The 12,931-nt window shown below is 41.3% G+C and overlaps 1 protein-coding gene across 1 annotated transcript in view; it reads right to left on the reverse strand.

Annotated features, from left to right (window-relative positions):
* Positions 1–12,646, reverse strand: part of SEMA6A (sema domain, transmembrane domain (TM), and cytoplasmic domain, (semaphorin) 6A) — a 60,247-nt gene extending 47,601 nt beyond the window's left edge. Inside the window, exons 1-5 of the mRNA XM_009868739.1 lie at positions 12,507–12,646; positions 9,785–9,902; positions 4,561–4,621; positions 3,035–3,097; positions 2,078–2,179 (exon numbers count right to left, since the gene is read on the reverse strand). Of these exons, the coding sequence (XP_009867041.1) occupies positions 2,078–2,179; positions 3,035–3,097; positions 4,561–4,621; positions 9,785–9,902; positions 12,507–12,606 (444 nt within the window). The 5' untranslated portion in view covers positions 12,607–12,646. The remainder of the gene's footprint in view (positions 1–2,077; positions 2,180–3,034; positions 3,098–4,560; positions 4,622–9,784; positions 9,903–12,506) is intronic.
* Between the last annotated feature and the right edge of the window lie 285 nt (positions 12,647–12,931).

Consider the following 12,931-nt stretch of genomic DNA (forward strand, 5'->3'; position numbering starts at 1 on the left):
CTTTAAAGATTCTTATACTACCATATATTGGGAATAAGAATATTTCTAGCATATTTAGGTAAATTGAGCAGCTTATATTGTGTATATCACATGCAGTGTGGATTTACAAAGCATGAAAAATAACCCACCCAGCACCATCAACTACTCGAATCAGCTTTTAGCTCTTATTTTACAGCACCTAAGTACTCCAGTGGACGATTTGTCATTGTTTCTTTTCTGTCATGCCCCCCTCCTGTTAAAACCCATTCCAAACGGAATTAGTTGTGCTTACTCCAGGGCTGAAAAGCATTTCACACGATAGTGAGAAGAAACAAGTTATAGTCCTAAGCAACTTTTATTACACTGAGACCCACAATGTAGGCTCATCCACACTTCCATTGGTCTGGTGAAGGGACATCCCTATTTTCTGTTTGGCACACCTTCAGTGCTCTCTCTATTCATACATATGCTCTCTCTGCATATTTCTATATGCAGAAACACATGGAGGAAAAGCCAGAGCAGGTGTTGGAAAGACCTTCTGCTGACTCCCACGGGCATCACTACCCAGCCTCCGCAGCTCAGCAAGAGGTGAGGCAGTCTGAAGAGGCCATGCATCACAGGGAATGAAACACCTGCAGTAAGGGTATGGAGGGCCGTATAAATCCCCCACATCAGGATGCCACGGAAAACTGCATTTGGATTAAAAGACAGCTTTCTAGCAAGGGCACTGGTTGAGACCTTTTAGCTGCATTAATGGCATTAAAAGCTAATAAACACGACAAACTGCTGGAAGACTAAATACAGGACTGAGTCTGAGAACCTTTATTGGATGCTTGGAGCAGGATGCAGGGAAAGGAAGAAAAGAAATAGCTGATAACAGAACAGCTACCTGTACCACACAGTTACCGTGATGCAGGCTTGTATTTTTATTCTAATTTGATTCTTGCTCCACAGACTGAAAGAAAAGATTACCCTGAACTTCTTTCCTGTGTTTCTTAGACTACAGCCATCACCATGGCTAAACAAGGCAAAGTAGTTTTGCCAAAAGGAAGAGCAACAGCCACAACAAATACCGCTAAGGAAGTAATGGATGTTAACATCTTAACTGTGTTTTTTACAGGAACTCTGAACCCAATGAAATGAATGAGAATTGTGCCACGACTTTATCAGAAGCAACAATAGTAAAGTTAAATTCTCTTTTTCCTGAAGAGGGATGAGAAATGACCTGTGGGACACAGCAGTGCCTGGAAAAGCAGAGTCTGGATATCAAGGGTCTGAGTAAATTCATGTCAAAACTACTCCAGCGACATCCACTGTTGGAGTGGTTATACCTGATTATACTCGTGCAAGCCTGAGAAAGTGGGAAATATTTGAATAATGTGGCCCTCTTAAAATGCAGATAACAGAGACACTCTATGTCAAAGGAAGAAATTGGGGTCAAGGAATCAATGTCCAGTATCCATGGACCAGCACAGTTTTCCACACTGCTCTAGATAAAATTCTAGCTTTGCAGATCCCCAGCTAGTAAGGAATACATCTCTTCCTGCTGTACCTTTCCCTGTGGAGATCTGCTGTCAGTCACTTTTACAGCGTACAATACCATAGTGTCTCCACTGCTTCCATATCTGCTGGGTCTCTGACACTAATCTCAGGTTTTGCTGTGCTAAGCCCTCAAGCGCCTTGAGAACTGGCTTTGGGATTAAGAACAGCACAATAGAGACTTTTAAAGCAAGCTACCCCAGAGGTAACCCTGAGCATCAGTCTACGACTTGATGTGTATGTCTGAGACAAGCTGAGGAACTTTTTGAGAAGTGACTGCATCCCCAAGCAGGGATCTGAAGGACTCTGCACCTATGGAGGGCAATGCAAAGTGGCAATAAACTCTTGATGTGCAGGAGTTGCAAACAATTAGGTAATCAATCCAAGCAGTCCTCAGAAACTCGATCAACACTGAGGTTTGTGGCACTGAAACAAGTCAGGATAAATGCTACAGAATGGTGCACTGTTGAATGACAACCTCATGCTGTTGCCAGCATAGTCACAGTAAACCCAAAATAAAGACAAGGCATAAATGAAATCCCACAAACAGATCACATACCTTGTAGTTCTTGCAAGAAGGATTGAACGCATTTGTTCCACAGATAAACAGTGTATCCTCATTTCTTTTTAGGAGAACCTTAATAAAATTATGACATTCATCCTGAAGAAAAATAATAAAAAGTATTTCAACTACTGCCTTTTGAGTGTCTGAATTTATTTTTATACTGTGATATTTCATTGTCACGTCTAAAATGAAATTGGCTGGTAGCCACTGTGATATTCTGGGCTTTATTTCAACTACGCTTAACTGACAATGAGGAAGATGCAGTTGATTTATATTCTAGTGGTTAAAAATGGTCACAAAGAAACTAAGATACGATATTCACATTAGAGCTCAGATTTTTGCTATTGTTCACATAGGTGAATTTTGTTTGAAAGATCTTGTTTTCCTCAGGAGTGAAAAATCTGATCTTCTCGTCTATGTTGCTGTAAGACAGTAGGATCACCAATGCAATGTATTGGCATAAAGCATCTGTACCTAGAAGGAGAAGTAGGTGTAAAGAATTGGAGTCTGCATCTAATTCTGATACTACTTATGCTAGTCACAGGGTTACAGTAGGGTAAAACTGGTGTGAGAAACAATCCTTTAAAAACTGTACCCATGCACACCTTCTGATGCTTTATATAAACATCTCAGTAAATTCCTGCAGTAGAACAGGCAGCAGTACTTAGCTCTTGAGGCACTGGTAAGCAAAATCAGTACACTACCCATTACGTCCAAAATTCTCAGTGCTTTAAGTATTTCAGGATATTGCTGCAGCTCGTGTAATAACGTTTTATCACATTGAAAGTAAACTATTTTTGCAAATTAAAGCCTTCAGTAAGTTGATGGAAAAAGCAATTACTGGCAAGAAGTGAATGGTATGATCCATTCCACATCACAGACAGCAGCCTGAGATAATAGTGAAGCAACTAAACTAAAGTGGCAGATGCAGAAGAAATTAAAATTGCCTACCTTATGTTTTCCCTTCATTCTGCATGTGTCTACATCAGCTTGTCTAGATTTCCATGTTAGTTTCTGAAAGGATCAAGAAAGAGATCAGTTAAAGCCTAGAGGTTGCATTTGATTTCAGGAGTAGAAGCCCCTTAGGGCAGACTAGTTGTTGAACATATATTTATTGAAAGCTTTCTGCACCCTTTCTCCATGATTAATTCACCACAACAGTGAAAGCTCAGTGATGCGGAGCATTCACTTGATTTTGTGTTGCCATCTATTCATTAGGCTAGAAATCTATCCTTTTTTTTAAAGCCTAAACCAACAAAATTTAGCAAGAGGTCAACTTTCAAAAACACATGTACCTTTCTTAAAACTACTAGATGCTCTTTTCTTTTAATTTTATATTGTTGTGCAAATCAGAATAACCATTTAAACAAAATATGTCTTCTGAAAGATGACTTTTTAGATTAGCAAAGAATTCAAATTCAGGTAATTCTTACCACTTCAATTCAGCAGACAGGCTCAGAGATCCCTTCACCTATCAAGACACTGCTGACTTTATCTGCTAACACTCTTCTTCCACAACATTTACAAGTAAACTCCAGCCTGGATTTTTTTTTTTTTTTTTGCGACGAGTTTCAGCAGTGGTCAAATGTGATAGGCTGATTAAAAACATATAGCCTGAGACAGTAACACCTTAGACACTATTGCCACAATAGTTCTGATATTGTTTCCCATCAGTAAACCGAGGCACTGTGCATTCATGAAGAGCTCCAAGCTAAAAGAGTTACCATGAATATTTATTTCCACTACAAGACTGTGCCCTCACTTTTTGATGAGTAATTGGACATAAGCTCATCTTCGGCATCGTTTGTAGTTATAAAGAAACACTCCCCCGTCCTATGGTGGAATTCATCCAGTGCCCAAATCCTCATGATCTTCTACTGGACTAAGGATGCGTTTGGCACATATTACACAATATGAATGCAATGCAAAGGAGCTGAAGAGAGATTATTGCTACTATTTTTATGTTAATATACAATATGGTAATGCAGCCAAAGCTCTTCTTAGTTTGGATGTAACTTCTCATGGAGATAATGTGAACACATCTACAAAGTGGTATTATAATAAGATTTTATTTAGTGAGTACTTGGTTGAGTGAATAAAATTTGTGTGCATGAAAATATGTAAGTAGCATTTGCCTTTTATGATGAAAGTTTCAGTATACTTAATTGGGATAGTATAGCTGTTATAGAAAACTGCTGAATATAAATGAATAGATGTTTGACAGATGTTCCATCAGGGACTTCACTATGTTTCAGTATGCATTCCTTATCAGCCCAGCTAAATCACTTATCAGAAATTCACAGAGGACATGATTGCTAGTCTAGCTTTCCTCAAATATGATTAGCAACACCATCTTACTTGCTTATTAAGGTTTTTACAGCAGTGTTGGAAAGTTGTTTCAAACAATGTCATCTTCCTATTTATTTGAAGCTTGTTCTAGTGTCCTTGGTTTCTGCATGATGATAAAAGCTACTTACTTTGCTAAAATAAATTTCCTCTGTATGCGATGTGTCCATATCAACAGTATAAATATGGTCCCTGTAAAGAAAAGCAAATGAATGCAAAGTCAAACTAAGTAGTCAGACAGTTCATTTTCTACGAAGAGAGCTATCTATCACAACATAATCCATTCAAATAAAGATCACAGGTCTTAGCAGTGAACATAACTGGCAGCACCGCCTGCTTCTCCCAGAAAGGTACTTTCGTATATAAACTGATTTCATTTCGATTAAGAAACAAAGAAAAATCATCAAAACTTCAAAGTGGGATTCTTTCCCAAAAGCAATTATTAGAACAAATGAGATTTTGGAAAGGAGATGAGCCTCATACAATTTCAGTTCAGTACATCCTACAGCAGATGCCCTGATCTAGCATGTAGATGTTTTTGCATATCTTGAAATGAGATGCAATAGCTCTTAGGAAGCAGGTGCCAGATTCCTAGGCTAGCAGTAACTGTGCCGTCTTTAGCCATTCAGGGTTAAAGAGAGGTTAATGTTTCTTTCTTTCTTGATTCCTTCTTTAAAAAAAAATAAAAAAAATGTGCCTAACTTCAACTGTGACAATTCGATTGACAATATGGTAGGCAAAAGGCTGACAGCCACAAAACTATTCCCAGAAATCATTCCTCTCTTCACACACTGGTAGCCAAACTAAACTGTAAAATACTCTTCTGAAAAAAGTTCATTTCTTGCTTGCATTTACTTTCCTGTCTTCCTGAAAACCTGTACCTCTCTACAATTAGCTGCCAATCTCTCCTTGGAAACAGGAAATAGACTTAGCTACTCAGGTAAAGAAATATTTTTAAACATTTTCCTCTGTATAAGCTGAGAACAAAGACATCTCTGTATGGGACCTAAAATCCGAAAAAAACTACCAGTCCACAATGCCGCAGTAACCGCCACATCAATTTGGGACTGATCATCTCATTTTTCCTTGAAATAACATTGGCTTTTTTTCAAAATGCTGGAATCTGTGCAGCTGGAGCATGATCCACAGCATTGGAGGGGTCTGCTGAAAGTAGGACACAGACCTTCCATTTTAGAAATCTCCGCTCTCAAGGTTAGCTTTGTTTTATTGGGTTTTGGCGAAAGAGCGCTAGTCTCTTAAATAAAGCAAACAGAAAATACTGCTATAAAAGAAATAAGCAACACTTCTCTCGTGTGGAGAAAAGAGGCAGCACTGTTGTGGGGAAACGGCTTTTAAGAATCTGCTGTCTGCTATGGTGCTTGAGGCTGTTTGCTTTGCAAGATGCCAAACTAAGGAGTTGTGGATTTTCTTCTCCTCCAGATTCTGTAAAATCAGAGTTGTCATTTACTTCCAAGATTGGTTTAATGCTTCAATATATTATTTGCTTGACTTTACTGGCAGAGCAGTGGTCAGAGTCGGTGCTGGACTAAAATTACCTATTAGCCTGGCATTAGCTTCATATATTACCCGCACAGTTCCCTTACGTATATCACTCTTTGTTGCTGTCACTCCTACTATATAAAAAAGAGAACAAGATCTCTCGAATTGCAAATTAGGTGTGGCTGGAGCTCTAAAAACCTTCCTTCAGCACAGCTCTTGATTTTAATAATCAGTCTTGCTTCCCAGTAGTTGTGATTTTTTTCTTTTTAAACAAGACAATTAGAAAATACATTAGTGGTACTCTGAATGTTAGAATGAGTTATTTAGTCCCACTCTCAATAAAACAGCTTTCAGAGGATGTGCTTTCTGGTTCAAGAAACAGTTCAAAGAAAACTCAGATGCTAAGTTACAGAATCATCTGAAAGAGGCTTAGTATCAGGCAAATTATGCATCATTTTCTCATGCCATACATGAAACAGTAGTTGCTGACAATGTCAGCAGAGAGCGAAAGAGCTGTCAAGTTTAGGACAGGGCTCTCTAGCCACAGACAACGCGGGACTGTCCTTGCCCTCCTTTTCCCACTGCTGCACAACTGCTGCACAACTCCTGCTGTCTACTCACTGCGGTATGTGTACAGCTAGCTGTTAATTAAGTTATTCTAACACAAATTGACTTAATCCTAGAGCTTCCGTTTTTTCCCACCTCCAGCCAGCAGAACCGAGTTTTGTTGCCATGACATAATCTTGTGGAGGAAGGGAATTTAAATAATGCCACCGGCTGTGCATGACCCTCGGCCATTCCGTACATCATCTGGAAATGTGTAACTGCAAATGAGGAGGGATCCATCCCAACACTTCATGGGCTCAATAAACCATTTTGTACATGCACATGAGGGGTGGCAGATAACGTGAACAAAAGCTGCCACGGTGCAAGACAATGGGAGGAGGAGGCATGGCAAACTTAGAAAAGGGTGTGTGTAAGAGTGTGAGAGAGACAGTGAGGGAGTACCCTTCCCATGAGAAAAAAAGAGAACAGAGCTGGTCCTGTGCAGGCTGCAGATAATTGGACAACACAGTTTCAAAGGCTTCAGCTGAGTTATTCTGATTTATATTGTCTGGATAGTTCTGCCTCATAACATGAAATAAAGCCTTTCTGAAGTGACACAAAATTTTATTTGGTAATAGCTAGTACAGGAGTCATGTATCCCATGTGACAAAATAAGCAACTGATGGAGAAAAATTTTGTCCTATGCGAGTTGCTCAGTAATAACGCATTAGCAGTTCTCAAACTGAGTTACTCCTCTGCCATGCACAGAAACTGTCTGCAAAGCAAACACTGGATTTTCTAAAACAAGTAAACAAACAAACAAATCCAACTCAAGTCCAACAGTCCCCCCCTAAAAACCTCTCAATGTTCAATTATTCGTTTTGATTGCTTTTCAGAAAATTGGGTAAAAATCTAAACTTAGCATTGCTATATTTCACAAGAAAACAACATGAATGCAACATCTGACATGATAGTTAAGGGATTTATGTCAGCTACAGTTTTCAGTGAAACTGCCAAAACTCTTTCAAAACCACTTTTGATTATGTGCACATTTGCTTCAGTCTCCAGATTTACTACTACCTCTAATGGAGATGTGGTATTACAGTTACAAATTTTCATTCACACTAGTTATCAAAGGGTGACTCATGTTCTGAAAGTTACTACTTAAAGATAAAAATGACCTTTTAATTTAACTTGAATCACATATGCTTCTCAGACCAGCAGGGATTTTATTCAGTAACATGCGGAGGGGGAAAAGAATAATTTCAAAGAGTTTTAGAGTTACCAAATGAAAAAAGTGTAAGAAGATTTTTTGTGCTTGTATAAGTCGAAAACAGACCAGGTCTTTATTCTTTTTTGTAGGTCACAAGACCATAGGAGTAGATAAGCACTGTCATTGTAGTAAACTACTTTATACAAATATAGAGCCACATAATATCAATGCATATTCCCATACCAGTACACATACTGTCCCCCAAATATTAGCATTCCTTATATAACTTGTGCACACAGTAGGTTCACAGCCCAAAATGTTTTGCTAGGTTTTCCTGCTGTAGCGCCAGTTGCCTGGGCATTGCGACACTCTAATTACGTCAATCTCCAGTCTGGGAACCAACTATGAAAACAGCAAAAATTCACAAAGCGGATTTACCACCTTCTCACTGCAAATGATTTCCTAATTTAAAGGAAAACAAATAAGGAAAGCGAAGGGAACTCAGCCATGAAATGGAGGAAATCCTGCCACCACCTTTCAAACCCCTTCGGCAGGCTCCCCCGCCCCACTCATTATCACACTAAATGCTGCAAAACTACTAATCCCCGAGCTCAGGCAAAGCACAGGGAGGCCTCGCTGTGGGGCTGCCCACTCTTTGTGCCCTGCAACCAGCACAGCTCCCCGCAAGGACATAAGCTCTTCGTCCGGACCTGACGCAAGGGCTTGGGATGTGTGAGAATCCAGAGCTCTGCCACTCAGACCCTGCACAAGCTGGCGTGTGTGAGAAGCCCAGAGAAGCTGCCTTTAGCTGGTACAGCTGCCATGACCGGGTAGGCAGAAGTGTCATCTTCTAGTAGCCAGGGAGGTGATGAGGTAAAAATAGCACTTGGTGACTCTGTTGGTGTAATGCAGCCGATTACCTGGTGCCCAGGCGAGATCAAGATCGACATCGATAGGCAGATCTCCACCACGGGACATACCCGGCCACCCAGAAGATGGGGGAGTGGCTGTTTAAGAAGAAAGCTAGGCAGCTCCCGGAGGCTGAAAAGGGCTTTGAGGACAGGGCTGGTGGTGAGAGGCTGCCTGTTCAGCAGCTGTTCCCTCTCACCTCCTGGCCATCCCACCCACCGTTCTCCCATCTGCAGGAACAGCATGGCTCTCTGTGGCACACACAAAAGAGAGCATACTTCTCCGATGACGGAGAAGGACCAGAAAACAAGCAGGAAACAAAGCTGCTACCAGAAGGGTAACTTATGTGTAAATCCCAAACAAGACCTGGGTCCAAGAATTCCTAATCTGGACTACCCACCCTTGCTAACCTGGACCCCTCTTGCACTCATCCTGCACCCATCAGGTAATTCCCACTCTAAGATCATCAACCTCCTTTGCTAACAAGAGGCAGGGAGAGGAACCATTGATGTTTGATGTGTGCCAGGTTGGCAGCTGTATAAATTGGTGTAGCTCCACTGAAGCTGATTGTGCCATGCTGAGTGACACAAACTGGATGGGTGGTTCTATATGCAATTTTACAAATAGGCATGTACTTGTATCTGCATAGTATAGCTCTCCAAAAAACCCCCAAATCCCAGATGCCAAATTCAATTAACTGTGCTGAGTACATCAAAAGAGACCAGCTAACATACTTTTTTCTTTTTTTGTCTTAAGGTTTTAAAAACATGCCTAAACCAGGAACATTACAGTTCAAAAAGTCCTATCTGAACATGTGCTTGTGCACAGTAGAATCATTCTCTAAAATACGTCATTAATGTTCTGCACAAACAAAATTACAGGATGAGGACAGACTCCCTCCTCTGTGGGGCTGAACAATTTCTCTGGCAACTTCCCTCTTGCTGGACTCAAAGGGAGGCAGAAGTATATAGTCCTGAAAGGACTGGCTCAGCATCTTGCAAAAGCAAACCTTAGTTGATCAACTAACAAGGCTTCCAATATGCCTTACTAACAGTCTGCAAAGCTCTGAGCGCGAGAAAATACTGAAAATAATGTGTCTGGCACACAAGAACTCAGAACATCACTCATCTTCTCCTCCCTCCTCTGAAAGCAGCATGGAAGGAGTGGTTAAGCAGGAGACTACTGACCTAGCAGCAACGTAGAGAGTCCTGTTCATGACCATGACCAGCTGGATGTCCAGTCGGTGCCTCTGTGTGGTGTTCCGCCCTGGTTTGTGACCCACAAACACCGGATACTGTCTTGTATCTGCAGGAAGGAAAAAAAAAATCAACAGCACAGGGTCAAAAGAGAATAAAAACCTTGAAACTATGCTAACACAGAGCACCGTGGATTCCAGTTATAGCCCAGACTTGTGGTTTCTAATCTGCCCTGGCAGCACTGCCTGGGGTTGGAAGGCACAGACACAGAGGGCTGGAGAGCTCTTCCAGGCTACAGTCTTTGCAGCTGCAAAGGAGAAAGTCATCACTTTTGTAGAAGACAAAAACTGTGAGTTTTTTCAGAGTGCAAAGGTGTCCTAGAACTCTTGACACACAGGTACAGAGCACTTTCTCACAGCATTGCTTTCACATCTTGCAGAGCTTAAATGCTTGCTCCTGGCTGCCAAACCGTGTCTAGGAGGACAAAGGCTGTTTCACAGTGCACCATCGATCACCACAACAACTGGACTGGTAGTGATTAAAGCAAAAGACTTGGCTCTCCTTGATCCAAACTGCCAGCTCCCTGGGTTTCCTACAGGACTGGACTGCCATCATAGCAGCTGTGGGAATTTCTGAGAAACGGTGTGAAAACACCACTTGAATGTTATAGAATGAAAATCACTGAATATTATCTTGGCAACTAGTCTGACACTCCAGTTCTTCCGGCAACTGGAAAACAATACTGACTAGAAGCCTTGTACTGAGCCTATGCTATCAACAGCTCAGCTTTACCCCCACTCTACCAGTCAGCAAAAGCATTTATTCACTCTTTGCCCAAGACATTTTTGGTGAGACCTCAGCATACAGTGGGTGTGCTGCTGCTCCCCAGATGATCTGTGTGCACACCTGATAACAAAAGTGAACACATTCGATCAAGAACCACGCTGCTGTTAGACCTCATAAGTACACTTGATCATGACATCTAGATGCACAAACTAGGGCATTAGTTAAGTAAACAAATTGACAGAAGACAGGAAGAGGATAAATCTCTGATGAGCATCATTGATGCAGCACTGCCACATGTGCATGTGACACAGAGCTGAGTAGCATCTCGCTGTGCCTGAGCCTTTGCCTCACCAATATGTTTTCCCAGAAACCTGGAGCTGTTTGAGGGAGTCTATTTCTTCAGAAACACTGCTTTAGTGTTTTCAGCTATTGACCTCTAAAAATATTTTCCCTGTTAAGCTTGGCCAAAGTATTGATTCACAGCATGGCTTCAGTAAATCACCTGAGACTGCCCTGTGTCAGAAAGCCTAGTGATAGAACAGGATGGATTCAGGAACTTCCCTGCAGACAGGACGCTGAGAACTCTTGGAGAAACAAATTAAGACAGCCCAAGCAGGATTTATGTTCAGAAGCTTAATCCTTCTGATCAAGTCTTACACATAAAATGGTAAGTTTAACTGCCAGGCTGTTCTCTGCCCAGTAACATTTCCTCTCTAACTCGTGGATCTAGCAAGAGCTGGAGGCCTGTACATTCGTGTGCAGTTCAGCATGCCATGCCTCAGATGAAAATACTATGCCATGTTCCATTTCTCCAGAAGGATCGAGACTGGCTGTTTCCACATTAGCAAGGAATACTAGCATCACCTTTCTGGAAGGTGAAAATGTAGTGCTAAAGACCTACTGTTCACACTAGACATGTTTCATCAGGGTTTGCTTTAGAGCACTTCTGCCCTTTTCTTCTATCCCAGATGCCTATTAGCATTTGAAGCACACCAGCTGCACCCCTGGAGTCTGTCTATCAGCTTGGTTTTACCCAAGACAGACAAGTTTGCGGGTGCCAAGGCCACCCCAAAGCTCAATAAGCAAGGACAATAAAGAGATTTACTTTAAAATCAAATTCCTGATCCAAAGTAGGCTCAAACATAAGCCTACTCACTGCTGACTTGCTACTCCTTAGCATACTTTTACAGATCTAGGCACTAAAGCTTTCCTTTTAAACCTGTGAACCCTTGGGACTTCGGAAGAGTTTTCTTGAGCTGAGGTAAATGTGAAAGAATCAGTTATGCTAAACCAAACTTGCATGGTGAAATGCACAGAAGGCTCTCCACCTGCTCAGCTAACAAATCTCAATACTGATTTGCAGCTGTCTATTGGGTAGTTTGCCAACTATTGCTAGTAAGAATGAAGATTTTGTTACAAAAGATTCTTTGTCTTGATTTGGGTTTTAGCTACATTTCTAGCCTAGCACAAAATGCCTAGTGCTAAAGCAGAATCCATCAGAGCCTAAAGAAGCAAGTTCAAGTATTTGCACTGGATCAAGAAATGATGTTTTCAGAGCTCAATTACTCAGTGTGCTATGCTTGATACTTCAGGTGCTTCACTGGTTACTCAGAACTACACTGGTCAGGTGGGGCACACATTCATTATGGGAGTGGGTGGAGAAGACATCCTTCCTTTGCTGCTGGATAGAGAGCAAGATGTGTGGTTCAATTATGATACTGAAGTGTCTCAGAGAAGGAGAGAGGCTATGGTTTTGGAAAATCATGCAGTTTACCACACAGTAGTCATAAGTCAACAGGAATAAGTCATGTTCCTATATTAGCATTTGAGAACATAAATTGGTTGATCTGGGAGACATCCAGAAAACCAACTTCATTCATTACAAGCGTAACAAAATAGTGTTGATTTGAACTCCTTTTATACTTACAGTTGCCATGCGAAATACTGATCGGCTCAGAATCTTCTGGGAAACCAGCCCCAGCAAAGTGTAGCAGTGTGAAATATAGCAGCAAGGCTTCTGACCTCATAGTAGTTCAGCTGAAAGGCTTCACTTCTTCACTTCACCCTGTGGAAGACAAACAAGGGATTAAGCACCTTCTGTCCCTTCAGTTTTAACCACACAGAAAGCTAATAAGAGTTAACAGAAAGCAGAAGGACCTTTCCTTCTCCTCAAGCCTTTCACCTGAGGAGGTATGTCATGTTCCTACGCAGAAATTGCCCTACCAGACCCATTCCCCTTCAGCCCCTGGCCCACCAGTGCCACATCTTGTTTGAGAATAGACTTAAGTATCTGTGAGTTATGAAGGATCTTCTGCCTCAGCTGTTCATGTGCAATAAATAAGCTTTGTCTTC

This window comes from Apaloderma vittatum, unplaced genomic scaffold (genome assembly GCF_000703405.1).
Source record: "Apaloderma vittatum isolate BGI_N311 unplaced genomic scaffold, ASM70340v1 scaffold10924, whole genome shotgun sequence".
Taxonomy (NCBI): domain Eukaryota; kingdom Metazoa; phylum Chordata; class Aves; order Trogoniformes; family Trogonidae; genus Apaloderma; species Apaloderma vittatum.